The sequence below is a fragment of the Sander vitreus genome, chromosome 5 (assembly GCF_031162955.1).
Source record: "Sander vitreus isolate 19-12246 chromosome 5, sanVit1, whole genome shotgun sequence".
Taxonomy (NCBI): Eukaryota; Metazoa; Chordata; class Actinopteri; order Perciformes; family Percidae; genus Sander; species Sander vitreus.
The window spans coordinates 3,681,386-3,697,715 of record NC_135859.1 but is presented as its reverse complement, the minus strand read 5'-3'; the positions used below and the strand labels follow the sequence as shown (position 1 = coordinate 3,697,715).

Below are 16,330 nucleotides of genomic sequence, written 5' to 3'. Positions count from 1 at the left end.
CGGCCGGCCACTCCTGGGAAGGCTCACCACTGTTCCATGTCTTCGCCATTTGTGGATAATGGCTCTCACTGTGGTTCGCTGGATTCCCAAAGCTTTGGAAATGGCTTTATAACCCTTTCCAGACTGATAGATCTCAATTACTTTCTTTCTCAATTGTTCCTGAATTTCTTTGGGTCTCGGCATGATGTGTAGCTTTTAAGGATCTTCTGGTGGACCTTACTGTGTCAAGCAGCTCCTATTTAAGTGATGCCTTGATTGTGAACAGGTGTGGCAATAATCAGGCCTGGGTGTGGCTAGAGAAATTGAACTCAGGTGTGGACAACCACAGTTATAGTATGTTTTAACAAGGGGGGCAATCACTTTTTCACACAGGGCCATGATGGTTTGGATTTTTTTTCTCCTTTAATAATTAACACCTTCATTTACAAATTGCATTTTGTGTTTACTTGTGTTGTCCTTGACTTTTGTTTAAATTGGTTTGATGTTCCGAAACACTTAAGTGTGACAAACATGCAAAGGAACAGGAAATGAGGAAGGGGGCAAACACTTTTTCACACCACTGTATATTATGCTGCTTATGCTTATTCTGCTTAATAATAATAATAATAATATTTTTTTATTTATGGTGTCCATTATACTCAAGGACACCATACATGAAAAAAGAAAAAAAAAAAAAAAGATGCACAACAAAGACCACACAGAATTAGAAAGCAATGCTTGACCTCTTCCTTTAGTAAGGAATGAAGTTCTCCGAAGCTTTAGTGGCAAGCCCCCCCAGGTGCCATGACCATGTTTGTGAAATATAATAACACATATCAAGGGGACTGAGACTGTACAGTAGCTCAAAGGCTTTTATGTGTAGGCTGTATATCATCCCTTCCTCCTGTCATGTCTCATTCTCTAGCATCAGGTAGCACTATGTTATTAAAACATACAGTATCTGTGTGAAATACTTTAATAGAAACACACAAAATATAATGTTGCAAAGAGTAAAACTAACACAGTATACTACGTATATCACAACTAGAAGTCCTGCATTAAAAAAAATAGTAAATACAAAAGTACACAATTTTAGTAGTATAGTATACTAAGTACAATATATATAGAAAAGTCATAATCGGCAAAGTAACTTGAAGCTGCAGCTGACTGTAGTAGAGAGTTCAAGTTAAATCAACATTGAAATGACAAATTAGCAACACAAACCGAACACTAAAGGATATACAGGGTTGGCATTTGTTGCAAAGCTATTAATGTAAGGTAGACCTTTTTTATCCACCCCCCTGTACTTCCATGGACAATATTACAGTCTAAAAATACATCTATGATTTTGGTAGGAAGATCTTGCCGCGCCTTCTCCGCAGCCAATCAGCGCCGTCGATTTGGAATGACGTCGAGGAACTACTCAAACTTCAGGAAGCTGGAAGTTTCTTATTAACGTTGTGTTGACTGCGTTTTTAACTACTACTAACTACATTATTAACTACAGTTTCCCGAGTTTTTGCGACAAGAAACCGAGCGGCTAGTGAAAATTTGTTTTTGTGTTGATTATTTAAAAAGAAAAAGCTATCTTTGTAGATCAACTGTGTGCAAGTGTAAAGCAGGAAATAAAGTCGCCACACATCACTAACTAAAGATGTTAGCCTCGAGTCTGCTGGCTAACTACTGTACCGAACTTCATGATGACCAAGCGCATAAAGTGAGTACTGGTGTAAAACACTCGACTGTGTTTGTTTTGTGGACGTTTTGGTCTATCAGGACGGGACATTTGAATGTCTTTCCCTACTGTATGAACGTGAAAACGGGTCCAGCTGGTAGCCCAACTCCTAGCATGTAACCTTATCAACGCAGTTATGTTTCCTCATAGACAGTGAAAGAAAGGGGTTGCCTTCTCGCTCAGTCTAAATATCCGCCCTAACCGACCGTAATTAACATCACCTGTGAGCTCAGACGTGATGTGCCATGCCGAAAATTACATAAGGAATGGGACAGCACTGTGTGAACTGACACAATAATGAGGCAGTACTGTACATTGCTACTTATTAGTACGTAGTGCGTATCTACTGCATTTATATTTTTCTAGCTATACATCTTTGAAAACTTTCAATCAAATTAATGAATAATAAGAGATAAGGTGTGTGTGTGTGTGTGTGTGTGTGTGTGTGTGTGTATTGGCCGCAGTGATGTATGTGTGACTAATACTTCTAAATAATATTTGTGGTACTGACCATTATGGTTATAGGATGTGCAATGCCTGATAGGGTACTAGTGCAATATATGTCTGTGTGTATGTATATATATGTGTGTGTGTGTATATGTGTATATATATATATATATATATTATATATATATATATATTAGGGCTGTCAATCGATTAAAAAATGTAATCTAATTAATTACATACTCTGATTAATTAATTGAAATTAATCGCATACATAATTAATGGTGCCTGAACCTTAATTAATAACGCGTTATTTTGACAGCCCTAATATATATATATATATATATATATATATATATATATATATATATATATATATATATGTATGTATGTATGTATATATATATATATATATATATATATATATATATGTGTATGTATATATATATGTATGTATGTATGTATGTATGTATGTATATGCTTATATTTGATATGGTATATGCAATTGGGCATTGTGCAATACAGAAGTTCCCTTTCCCGAGCCACATTAGCCAGCTCTGACTGGGGAACCCAAGGCGTTCCTAGGCCAGGGTGGAGATATAATCTCTGCACCCAGTCCTGGATCTTCGCCGAGGCCTCCTCCTAGCTGGATGTGCTTTAAACACCTCCCTAGCGAGGCGCCTAGGGGTGAATCCTTACCAGATGCCCAAACCATCGCAGCTGGCTCCTTACAACGCAAAGGAGCAGCGGCTCTACTCTGAGCTCCTCACGGATGACTGAGCTTCTCATCCTATCACTAAGGGAGACAGATTAAAAGATAGATTATAAAGACAGTCGCATTCTTGTATACAGGCGGCCGCCGTCTTGGGAGCTACTGTCTTTCTAAACTATCTTTTTAATAAACTGTCTGTACACTTACAAAGTTCTCAATGCTTTGGTTAACATTTAGGGACTCTCATTATGCTATCGTGGAAGTGTGGTAATATTTTGAGCCTTTTTAGTGGTGTAATAAGCGATTTGTTTTTACTTAACCTGTGCCCCGAATACTAGCGTTGTAAGCTAATCAGCGGTCCGCGCTAGCTTGTTTCAAGCTACAAACACATTTGATTAGCATGAAAACATGTCCCAGAGAGCGATCGAGTGGGTACACATCTGTTTTTAACCCCTAGGTTCGTTTTGCACTGGAATTGTCCTTTAACTCCTACCATTGCACTGCATATATCTTGTTATAATTCTCATTCAATTATCTATTGTTTGATTTCTTATTCAGTACAATATCCTTGTGCAATCACTGATAGAAATCATAGCATTTTAAAATAGTACAGTTACTGGACTGTTACATTTTTGAATAATGGTTTAATGGAAGGAATTTTGAAAGTCTAAAACAAGGTAGTACAGTCTAGATAGAATGCTGACCTTTAAAGCACAAAAGTAAAAGAGTGTCACCTGAAACAAAACATTGCATTTCTTTCTGTTTCTTTGGTTACTGCCAGGCCAAACTTTAGTTTTCGTTCCCCTCACTCCTTACCCCTAGCTTACTTGCTGTTTTTTTTTAACGTCTTAACATCATATGGGAAAATCTGGTTTCCATGGTCCCATCCAGAAAAGCCTTTGCACCTAATTTTGTCAAAATCTGCTATCCCCACTGTCTTTAGTTTCAGATTGTAGTATAGTACGGACAGTTTGTGCATGTGAGCCAGCACCTTCTGTTCTTTAGTATACAGGTGCTGGTCATATAATTAGAATATCATGAAAATGTTGATTTATTTCAGTAATTCCATTCAAAAAGTGAAACTTGTATGTTATATTCATTCATCACACACAGAGATATATTTCAAATGTTCATTTCTTTTAATGGTGATGATTATAACTGACAACTAATGAAAATCCCAAATTCAGTATCTCCGAAAATTAGAATATTAAGACCAATACAAAAAAGGATTTTTAGAAATGTTGGCCAACTGAAAAGTATGAACATGAAAAGTATGAGCATGTACAGCACTCAATACTTAGTTGGGGCTCCTTTTGCCTGAATTACTGCAGCAATGCGGCGTGGCATGGAGTCCATCAGTCTGTGGCCCTGCTCAGGTGTTATGAGAGCCTTCAGCTCTTCTGCATTGTTGGGTCTGGCATATCGCATCTTCCTCTTCACAATACCCCATAGATTTTTCTTGATTTGCTGGCCAATTAAGAACAGGGATACCATGGTCCTTAAACCAGGTACTGGTAGATTTGGCACTGTGTGCAGGTGCCAAGTCCTGTTGGAAAATGAAATCTGCATCTCCATAAAGTTGGTCAGCAGCAGGAAGCATGAAGTGCTTTAAAACTTCCTGGTAGACGGCTGCGTTGACCCTGGACCTCAGAAAACACAGTGGACCAACACCAGCAGATGACATGGCACCCCAAACCATCACTGACTGTGGAAACTTTACACTGGACTTCAGGCAACGTGGATTCTGTGCCTCTCCTCTCTTCCTCCAGACTCTGGGACCTTGATTTCCAAAGGAAATGCAAAATGTACTTTCATCAGAGAACATAACTTTGGACCACTCAGCAGCAGTCCAGTCATTTTTGTCTTTAGCCCAGGCGAGACGCTTCTGACACTGTGTCTTGTTCAGGAGTGGCTTGACACAAGGAATGCGACAGCTGAAACCCATGTCTTGCATACGTCTGTGCGTGGTGGTTCTTGAAGCACTGACTCCAGCTGCAGTCCACTCTTTGTGAATCTCCCCCACATTTTTGAATGGGTTTTGTTTCACAATCCTCTCCAGGGTGTGGTTATCCCTATTGCTTGTACACTTTTTTCTACCACATCTTTTCCTTCCCTTCGCCTCTCTATTAATGTGCTTGGACACAGAGCTCTGTGAACAGCCAGTGTGTAGAGATGCACCGATAGACCGGCCGGTGACTGGAATTGGCCGGTTTTCACATGCTCGGCCATGACCGGCGACCGGCAGGTCAGTCTGACATATGCCGATTTCATGCCGGTCAATGCTACAATTAACTGACAACATAAGTTATACGAGTTACAGTTCTCAAGGACGCACGCACACACGGACGCGACAGCACAGTCTCTTTTTCCTTTCTCTCAACTTTTCCGCTGTGTGTCGCACGTACCCGCTCGTGGTGTGAAGCGCTATTCTCACACATGTAGGGAACCTCGTGAATTAACCTGCAACATGTCAGCTGTTTGGACATTCTTCAGCGTGTGTGCAGAAGATAATAAGTTTGCAATATGCAACACCTGCAAGGAAAGAGTAGGGCGTGGAGGGACGACACCAAAAACCAAAATCACATTTCTTTTAGTGTGATATTGGATGTGAAAAGAAGGAAATGGTTCTAACATTGCACTTTAGATGTGTGTGAATTTTATATAGTTCTATTTCATAGTGATCCATTATCTGTTCAAAATTGTTTCTATGTTCTGTGCAAAATGTTCTATTAAAGAAAAGATAGAAAATAAATATTTGTGTGTGCTGTAAAGTGGAATGAAATCGGAATCGGCTAAAATCGGTATCAGCTGGCCTAACTCAAAGAAAATCGGAATCGGCCTAGAAAGTTGTAATCGGTGCATCTCTACTTTTGTGTCTTGTCCTAGGTGTCAATGGTCGTCTTTTGGACAGCTGTCAAGTCCGCAGTCTTCCCCATGATTGTGTAGCCTACAGAACTAGACTGAGAGACCATTTAAAGGCCTTTGCAGGTGTTTTGAGTTAATCAGCTGATTAGAGTGTGGCACCAGGTGTCTTCAATATTGAACCTTGTCACAATATTCAAATTTTCTGAGATACTGAATTTGGGGTTTTCATCAGTTGTCAGTTCTAATCATCAAAATTAAAAGAAATAAACACTTGAAATAGATCAGTCTGTGTGGAATGAATGTATACATTATACAAGTTTCACTTTTTGAATGGAATTACTGAAATAAATCAACTTTTTCATGATATTCTAATTATATGACCAGCACCTGTACAAGGTATTTGTTTAATGTTTTGCCTAGATACATGGTCAGACCATGGGGCCAAGGTGACATAGAAAGAAAACTGATACATTTAAAAAAGAAATTCTGTAACTTGTTTTAAATCCATTCTTTGGCGTACACAATTTATTTATTTAAAAAATCCTGAATTTCTGTAAATGTCCATATCTTTAAGGACACCATTTTGTAAAGCACCTTTTGTAACTTGTAGTGGTTTGCTTAAAAGTGTAAGTGCACTAACAGGAGTCCAGTTCTGATAGTACTGCAAAAAAGAGGGAATCAGAAAACTGTGCGGCTGTGATTCAGCGTTTTTAACAAATTAACTACAGAGCAGCACTAAATACAGAGGCCAGCAGTTTAAATGAACTATCCACACTTATGTTTCATCCAGCAATTCAGCCAACATAAAAGGTTGTTCTATTTTAGGTGCAGCGTGGGTTTTAACACGCTGCTTTTGCTACTGGACTGGGATTGGCTACAGACAGCAGCCTATACGAAACTTGGTTGCAAAATAAAGGAACCCTTCTAAAGAAAGCTGTGATGCAGGTTATATTTTGTCAATGCAGAGCTGTTTACTTATAATGTAGTTCATTTAATGACATTACAATCACTATATTATTTTATTTACTCACTGTTGTAATGCTTTATGACTTCTTAGCTTGCGTTATTTAACGGTTTCTCCTCTCTACAATGGCTTAGGTGGACAAATACCTGCACCATTTTCAGCTGTCAGATAAGACTTTGATGGATTTGTCAATAAAATTTCGACGAGAGATGGACAAAGGCCTGTGTAGAGACACCAACCCCACAGCTGCTGTCAAGATGTTGCCCACGTTTGTGCGCTCCACTCCTGACGGAACAGGTAATACGCCTTTTCACGTAGGAAATGCATATATAAAAGGGGTCCACTGAACACATGGTCAACCCACATTCACAGAGACTCAGGTCTTCTCCAGTAGTTCAAAACGCACCACTGCAAAACTACAACATTATATTATCAGCCAAATAAAGTTAAAGGGTCAATCTCGCAGATGTCAGTCTCAAGGAAAGCATTCTCTCCTCTCTTAGAGACAACTTTCAAACTGTAGACCGGGGAGTTTTGTAAACCAGGTTGTGAACTAGGAGTTTTCCTCGTTTATTCTGGTCCATGTTTTCATCAGACCTCAGGCCTGTGTTGGTGAGGCGCTGCAACACCTGGGTGCAGGGCTTAAAGTTCTCAGGCACCATGCCTGAATTCAGGCATAGAGAAGTTTTACAATTTTGTAATACTAAGTATTATAAAATACATTTCACACATTTCCTCCAGGGCAGCATTACAGGCTCACAAATGGTTTCTGGCTTTAACCCCGGTGGGTGACCAGATAACCTCCAGGGAGCACAGACATGCAGACTCCCTGGCCATTGTTCTAGGGGACTTTAACAGGGCAAACGTCAGCATTGAATTGCCAAAATACAGACGGCACATTAAGTGTCGCAACTGGACCACTGCTAAACCATATTGAGGTACGCCTATTGCTCCCCCCGTGCATCTTTGGGACTCTCTGATCCCTGTCTGGTTAATCTTCTCCCAGCTGACAAGCCAAAAATAAAGTCTGATAAGCATCTGGTCGAGACTGTGATGAGATGGACCAAAGATGCAAAGCTAGAATTACAGTCCTGTTTTGACTTTACTGATTGGAGTTTTTTTTGGGCTGCAGCGACACACCTTAATGAACTCACTGAAAGCTAAGTTTTTGGTCGCCGCAGTTCCGGCGCAAGGTGCACGAGCCATAAAATGTCGTTTCCAACGCAAAGTATCCACAAGTTGTCACAGCGCAGGGCCGTGCACCTCTGAATTTTTGTAACTCGGTGAGTGCTGCGCTTTCAGTCGGCTAGGAAGACTGGCCGAGCAGGTTCGCCTGTAGAAACATCTGTATGATTTTTCATGTACAGACCACAGAGAGTCAAACAGTTTTAAATATGTAGTCAGAGAGAGACACCACACTGGGAAAATAAAAAAAACATTTTGCTGGATAGTGGAAAAACATGAGAGATTGTTTTGTCAAAGCTAACAACACTGCTTCATGAAAAAAGTGTTCTTAAAGTGCTCATATTATGCTTTTTGGCTTTTTTCCTTTCCTTTATTGTGTTATATATCTTTTTTGCGCACGTTATAGGTTTAACAAGTGAAAAAGCCCAAAGTCCACCCCAAAGGGACTTACCATCTCCAACAGAAAACACTGTTCACAAACTGCTCCAAACAGCTCTGTTGTAGTCCAGCCTTTACTTCAGAGACAAACGTGGTCACTTTGGAACACACGTTATAATGCTCACCTAGCTGCTAGCATGGCACGCCCTCATACTCTGCTTCTGACTGGCTAGTAGTCCTTACCTAGCTACTGTCAGGGCACGCCCTCATACTCTGCTTCTGACTGGCTAGTAGCCCTTACCTAGGTACTGTCAGGGCACGCCCTCATACTCTGCTTCTGACTGGCTAGTAGTCCTTACCTAGGTACTGTCAGGGCACGCCCTCATACTCTGCTTCTGACTGGCTAGTAGTCCTTACCTAGCTACTGAGCATGTGCGACTCCCAACAAAGATGTTCCAGCAGTGAGAGGTCTCACTCTGTAGCTAAAACAGAGAGCTCAACACACAGGGTGAAAAGAGGAGCTGCAGCAATGTGCAGTACAACAAAAATATGGTGTTTTTTGAAAATTAAACCATGTAAGCCTATTCTGATATAACCTCTAAATACAATTATGAACCTAAAAAAGGGCATAATATGAGCACTTTACCAGTTTTAAAGGAAGACAGTAGTTTTGATTAGGAGATAAACGACAGTCACGTTAATGATTAGAGTACATAAACATAATGTTTGGCGGTACGTCAGTGTTTATCATGGATGTGTTTCTCTTCTTCTCTACGACATCTTGCTTATTCACAGATTATTTTGTCTGTACGCCCTCTGGTGTTTCGGAGAATACTGCAACGAACAATGCGTTGAGCATAAACGTCTCCGGGCATGCTCGTAGCTCGCACGCCATCTATGGAGGCCCGCGAGGGTATAACCAAAGGTTGACTCTGTGACATCTTACATCGGCTTTTGTGTGGACATGTGTGTGCAAAGTCAAACTTTCCGCACATACAACAACAACAACAACAACAACAACAAACCCCTAGTTTACAGCTTTACTCAGGCAGCTTTGTCAGGTTAAGGGTGAGAATCGCACTGACAGAGGATCAGTGTAGCAGTGATAAGCTACTCAGAAAAGCTGAAAAACTGGTAAAACAGGTTTTCGACAGACCTGCGTCAGTGTGGAGAGGCCTACAGGACATCATCAGCTTCAGGAAACCTTCCCCCCACAACTGGCTGACAAATTGAATGTGTTTTACCGTAGGTTGGTTTGATAAGCCAACATCTGCACCACTCACCTTCTCCGACTCAGACATCGCCCCTCCCCACTGGCCCCCAACTGGCCCTCAGGATCTGTCAAGAGGATGTGTCAGCGCTTAAGCTTGATTTATAGTACTCCGGTGAATCTACGCCGTAGATACACCTAAGCTTATGAACGTAAAAACAATGTGGAGGGCACCTGATCGAGCCGACTGTAGACTAAAGGAGCCGACGCACAGGACGGGCGCATGTTAGCGAGTGTGGTACCCTGTAGATTTTTTGACAACTCAAAAATGGATGAACGGTTTTTATTGTGCTCTACTATCATGCGCATAATAGTACACACTTTCTTACTCACTTATTAGAGCTGACACAATTAGCCTATTAATCGATTAGTCAATCAATAGAAAGTTAATCATTAACTATTTTGGTAATCAATTTGTTGTTTGAGTTTTCATTTTTCAAAATGTGTGTGTGTGTGTGTGTGTGTGTGTGTGCGTGCGTGCGTGCGTATGCGTTTTTTTTTTTTTTTCAAAGAACAAGGAGAATTCCTGGCACTCGATCTGGGCGGATCCAACTTCCGAGTGCTCCTGGTCAAAGTTATGGCTGATGGCAAGCAAGCGGTGGAGATGGAAGATCAGATATATGCCATTCCTGAACACCTCATGAGAGGCTGCGGATCTGAGGTAAGAAGCATTACACATTACACACAGTTGATATGTAATGTGCACAGCCTGTCACCTGTGGCGTCAGTGCTCTTGTCAGAGATTAAATTAAAGCTGCAAGCAGAAATGAACGGGCCTTTGGGCATGTCGGGGGTACTGGTGGGATGCCTGTTGATGGAGCTGTGGATTTCCTAACCATCTGACCTGCGCGCACAAGTTAGAAATGATTTCCTGGGTGAAGCGTGCAGCACAGGAAATTGCGTATTGCAAATCTTTTTACACTAGACCTCTGTCTACTTATGTGGCGCTAGAAAACACACATTGGGTATATTTCATGTTGCCTTAACACTTCCTCTGTCTGCTATGTGGCGCTAATAAACGCACACTAGTTATATTTCCACACCATGTAAATTGCATGTAAATCAGACCATCTTTGTCACATAAGGCTTCCTGTTGTCAGTAGTTAAGTGGCGCTATGAATAGGACTCAATATGGGATTGTAGATGTCTTTAGGCCTGGACTACTATCCAGCATGTAACATTTGGGACAGATTGGACTATGTCAAGTTACAACAGCTTCCTGTGTTATTGTGAAACATGCAAATGGTCTGCCTTGACATGGCAACATTTTCTTTCTCCTGTAGTTATTTGACCACATAGCTGATTGTCTGGCTAACTTCCTGGAGAAGTGGGGTATAAAGGATAAAAAGCTTCCTCTGGGTTTCACCTTCTCTTTTCCCTGTCAGCAGACCAAGTTGGATGAGGTGAGTGATTTTATCTACTTTAAGTAATATTCTAACCATAAGTAAAAACTTGGTCGTCCTTTTTTTGTAAACAAACACTGAAGGGAAGTGGAGTTGGAGTTGTCTCGTGTCGTATGATCGTTAACGAATTTCAGCAGAGGTGTTCATTTCCATACAGCTTTAGTGGCTTGACGGTTAACGGTGAAGTAGGGGATTTGATTCACATGGGTATTTTGGCGACGGTAATGTTATTAGTTAGCAGTAGACTTAATCAACCCAGGGTGAGTCTGATGAAAACTGCTGTCTCTGCCCGGTTCAGCTCTGAGATTTTCTCGCATTGCACAGCGCTGTGAAGGAATCCTCTCCGAGATTACGTTATGTTCTGCCTGTTGGCAAATGGCTTTTTGTTGAGTTTCCTCTTAGCGAAAAAAATAGACACGGAAAAGCGTAGTAGCGCCTTATTTTGCCAACGATATTCCACACGACAGTCACGATTTTCCTTTCAGCTATCCGCTTGTGCTCCAGGAAAGTGAAGAAAAGTTAGTTTGGTATATCCAGCAATCATGTAGCTTACGTTGGAAGCAGGAAAAGAGTCAAAGGCGGTAAAGGCCCCCCCTCCCCGGGCTGTTGTAAAGCGTTCTGCATGTGGCGTCTGTGTGTTGCGTGCAGGTTACCTTCCCACCAAAAACGCCTCCAAACACGGACAACGATGTGACTCAAAAACAGTGTCTGGTAGCCTGCCTATAGGTGGCATCACGCTTGTTTAGATTACACGAGTCAGAGACAATCTACGCAGCCACTACTGTAATCAAATTCTACAAATATTAAAATACTATTTATTATTATTTGTGTAACCTAATGTCAAAGTTATGAAGGAAGCTATTGGGTATAGGCCTACATAACAGTATGTCACAGTTACATTATGACTGAAGGGATGAGCTGGGAGAAAGTGTTTTTATGAAGGTAGAGTTGGAGCTTCAAAGTCATGCTTTACCATTGACGTTCGAAACAACACATTATCACAGCAAAATGCACATATGGCTCGGTCTCCTCTTGCAATGAACCTCCATACAAATCCATTGTACTGAAAAGTCTTAATAGATTTGCTTGCTGTGTCACCTGCAAATTGTTGTGGTCTTCTCTGTTCTAGATGGTTACTGGTTACCACCTCGGCGTGTGTCTTTTAGTGCAGATTCAACATATCATATGTCAACATTAATTCATCACACTGGTTTAATCTAAATGGATCGCTTACCTAATTTAGCAACTTGTAATTATGGGACCACACTAATGTTATATTTGAACAAAGTAGTTACATATGACAATATTGTAGTTTAGTATTTGCTGTGGCAAGTGCCCCTGAAAATGGCTTAGCGTGCTCTCGCTGATATCTGTGTCATAGGTTGCTTTTTATTATGTCTTTTGGATTTCCATAGCAATTAGCCATTTTGCATCAATTTGTTGTTTTAAATGTGGTGATTTCTTTTATCAGAGAAGGGTCAACTTTTAACTTTAGTCCATTAATGGCAGTTCACTCAATTAGTTTGGTACTTGGTGAGGTCTGTGTAACTACTCTGGACAGTTTATTGATTGATTATAATTATACCATATGACAAGGCTAAAATAAAATGGGCAGATAATGTTGGTTCTGCTCTGTGTCTTTATTTTCCTATTTGCAGGCTGTTTTGGTGTATTGGACCAAAGCCTTCAAGTCAAATGGAGTAGAGGGAAAGGATGTGGTCAGCCTTCTTAGAAAATCTATCAAAAAACGAGGGGTAAGTGTACAACTTCTAGTTTCATGGTATATTATGTAAACCATTTAGCCTGGGAAAACCCTGACGAACTTCTGGCAAATTTGAGATTTGCTCTGCAAGTCAGTCTGGCCAAGAGCCCATTCAAGCCCATTTTTATTTTTTCTAAATCGAGGCACCAATCACAACCGTTGAGGCGGGCTTTACACGATGACGACAGCGCAGCGACGGAAAGCAGATTTTTGTTTACAATCAATATGACAGCCACCGAAGCGCAGCAACCCGTTGATGCCGCTGTCGCTGCTACGTCACCCGGATCGTTGGTCTGATTGGTTGAAGGACTATCCAATTGCGCCCAGAGTGATTTGAGCAGCGTCCGTTGGTGACGCCCCTTTGGAAATGAGCTGTGAATGAACCTTCCCCAGACCCACTCTCAGGCCACGTTCACATGTATCAAAACAATCTTTTTTTTACCCGTCTTCCCTGGATTCTTTTCATCCAAGGATTTTTGCATCCATATGGATCCAGGTGTAAATGACTCAACGCGCTACTTCATATTCCAGGCCTATAGGCGGCGCTGTTTCTGCTACAGAAATTCACCAAAACACAGAGAAGAAGAGTTAACTTCCCATCATAACATGACTAGCTAGACTAACGTTCTCTTAATACATCCATGGACTATAATAACTTTCACCACTCCTCATTTTATAAAGGCCTCCGCAAGGAAACGTGTCTTTGTTTACATTGTATAATGTGCTGTTGGATTGCTTTGCAATTCTGTCTGCCATTGGACATGATTGCAGCGCGCTAGCTGGCAGAGCTAACGTTAGCTCTGCTAACTAGCTAACATTGGCAGTCAAACAAACATCAATGATCCAATGTATTTTTGATAATCTACACGTTTGTCTTGCAGTAGCTTTTCTACAATAAGCCGTGGTAAAAGTTACTATAATCCGTTCAAGGAGTTGATAAGCAGACGGATTAGCTAGCTAACTTCCACTTTATAAACAGCTAGCTAACCATAGCAACTAACGTTAACGTTACGTCGCTGCTGTAGCGGTCAGCTACTTTAGCGATGTTTAACGTTAGCAATATATCTTGTGTAGAATCCAGGACCAGCAGAGCAGAGGGAAGTGTCAGGGAGCAGAGACAAACTATTTAGCTAGATGACGTGAGCTGGTTTGACCATGGACATGGGATATGCTCGCTTAGCTTCACCACAGTCGTGTGTGGCCGTGCACTAGTGTGGGACTGCGGGTAAGAGGTCAAGGGGTGTGGCGATGACATCATCGATACGATAAATATCCGGTTTCACCATCCAGACGAAGCCAAAAGAGAGCTGTTTTCGAATTTTTTCACCCTGGGACCCGGTTTCAACAAAGTGCGTTTTCAGGCAGTGCGTTTACTGGATTCGTGTGGACGAGGGGCCCAAACGATGCTAAAAATGTGCGTTTGCACCAAAAAGCATCTCCGTGTGGATGGCCCCTAAGTTACAACTGAGAAGGCTCTGGCTATAAACCATTGCCATTCATTTCCAAACGTGCAAACTTACAAAGACCTAGAAATCCTTTTTTGTTAAGTCTATGAAGTAAATGCAAAGAAATGTAAAAACATAAGCTAAAAAAACTATATTCTAGCCACCTATAACTATGAACACCGCAAACTGAAATATGAAATAAGAGCAAATGGACCCCAAATTATAGTTTAATACTTTAATAACCCCAGTCCACACCTATACAACTTGTCATTGCAGGACTTTGACGTTGACATTCTGGCTGTGATCAATGACACAGTAGGAACCATGATGACCTGTGGCTACGATGATCATCACTGTGAAATTGGCCTCATTGTGGGTGAGTCCAGTCCAACTGTGAATGTATAGCAAATAACAAGGATCGGGGAATCTTAATACATACCACATAGTATGTTATTCCCCTTTTGAGATTAATATGGTGTGCATAGAAATTAACTAAATTAATCCCTCAAGGAACGGGGACCAATGCCTGCTACATGGAGCAAATGAGGAACCTTGAGCTGCTGGACGGTGACGAGGGGCGGATGTGTGTTAATACAGAGTGGGGCGCTTTTGGAGACGATGGGGCCCTGGAGGACCTGCGCACCGACATTGACCGGGAAATAGACGCAGGCTCTCTGAACCCTGGCAAGCAGCTGTGAGTGTCTTCTAGTTTATCTGACTTGATACTATGTAAATCGTCCCTTAGCAGTGGCTTACTTAACTCAACTGCAGACAGGCTTGTATTAGAGATGGCTTTATTTCTAATTTCCATTGTTCATATCATCATATTCATGATATTTTAGTAGAACCCTCCCTGCTGATTGACCTGCTCAACAGGACAACATTGTCATTGGGCTTGTGCCTTGTGTGGCCGGATCGTATATCGACGATTGTAGGGATGATCGGCGATTGATTTTTCGTACACCAATATTAAAGCGATTTAACCCCTAACCCTAACCCTAACCCTGTTTATTTAGCACGAGTGATTTTTTAATCCTTAACGTTAATTACAAACCAGTTGGCCATCTGTTTTCCATGGATCTTACACCTGATGGGCTATGCTTCTTTCGGACAGTTACCCAGCCTCCCTGGCATTCTGGCTGCTGCCATGGGATGGGAGCTACATTAGGTCAGCCCGCACCGACTACTGGGGGCTAAGTTACAGCAGTAAAAGAGTGACTCATTCACACAAGGAATCCAGTCATCCAGAAAAAACAAAGAATAAGAATGGATCTAAATGTTTTATATATATATATATATATATATATATATATATATATATATGACCTTAAATAAGTATCACTGTTGTCACCTGCTATCAAAGGCAGATAAAGTAGAACATAACTGAAAAATCAGGAATCAAGTATAAAACAACGTATCATACAATAAAAAGAATGAAACATATAACAGTAAAATCAGAAAAGGTTACAAAGAAACAGGAGAGTGAAATTGTCACACCACTATTACGTATTAAAAGCCAGTCTAAACAAATAGGTTTTGAGTTTGGACCTAAAAAGAGGTACATCCGTAATAGTGTGAATATCAGGGGGTAACGGGGTCTCGGGGCAGCAACTGCAAAAGCCTGATCACCCCACTGTTTATACCTTGACCTTGGGACTTCTAAAACCAGCTGATTTGAAGACCGCAATGACCGGTTGTGCTCACGCAAAGTTAAAATTTTGGACAAATACTCCGGTGCTAGGCCATTTAAGGCCTTGAAAACAAACAATAAGATCTTAAAATCTATTCTAAAACACACAGGGAGCCAATGTAGGGTGTAGAGAACATGAGTGATGTGTGCACGTCTAGATGTATTTGTTAAAAAGCGAGCAGCAGCATTTTGAAGAAGTTGAAGGTGTGAGATGGAAGTCTGATTCAGACCAATATAAAGAGCATTACAGTAAGCCAACCTTGATCTAATAAAGGCATGATTAGCCTTTTCTAGGTCGTGTCTGCTCAGGAAAGACTTAACTTTAGCCAGGAGACGAAGCTGGAAAAAACTCATTCTAACAACATCAGTTGATCTGTACTGATCTGCTTGTCAAATTTCATGCTGTAATCAAAAGTAACCCCCACATTTTTGACAGCTGACCTAGTGTATGATGGCAGAGCTCCCAAACTCAAAGCTGGACCATTTTGCGTGCCTGAA

General features: G+C 41.1%; 1 protein-coding gene across 1 annotated transcript in view; it reads left to right on the top strand.

The window, feature by feature from the left end:
- The first annotated feature begins 1,383 nt into the window (after positions 1 to 1,383).
- hk2 (hexokinase 2) overlaps positions 1,384 to 16,330 on the top strand; it is a 30,549-nt gene continuing 15,602 nt past the window's right edge. Inside the window, exons 1-7 of the mRNA XM_078250078.1 lie at positions 1,384 to 1,696; positions 6,834 to 6,996; positions 10,045 to 10,193; positions 10,816 to 10,935; positions 12,594 to 12,689; positions 14,419 to 14,518; positions 14,653 to 14,836. Coding sequence (XP_078106204.1) covers positions 1,634 to 1,696; positions 6,834 to 6,996; positions 10,045 to 10,193; positions 10,816 to 10,935; positions 12,594 to 12,689; positions 14,419 to 14,518; positions 14,653 to 14,836 — 875 coding nt within the window. The 5' untranslated portion in view covers positions 1,384 to 1,633. The remainder of the gene's footprint in view (positions 1,697 to 6,833; positions 6,997 to 10,044; positions 10,194 to 10,815; positions 10,936 to 12,593; positions 12,690 to 14,418; positions 14,519 to 14,652; positions 14,837 to 16,330) is intronic.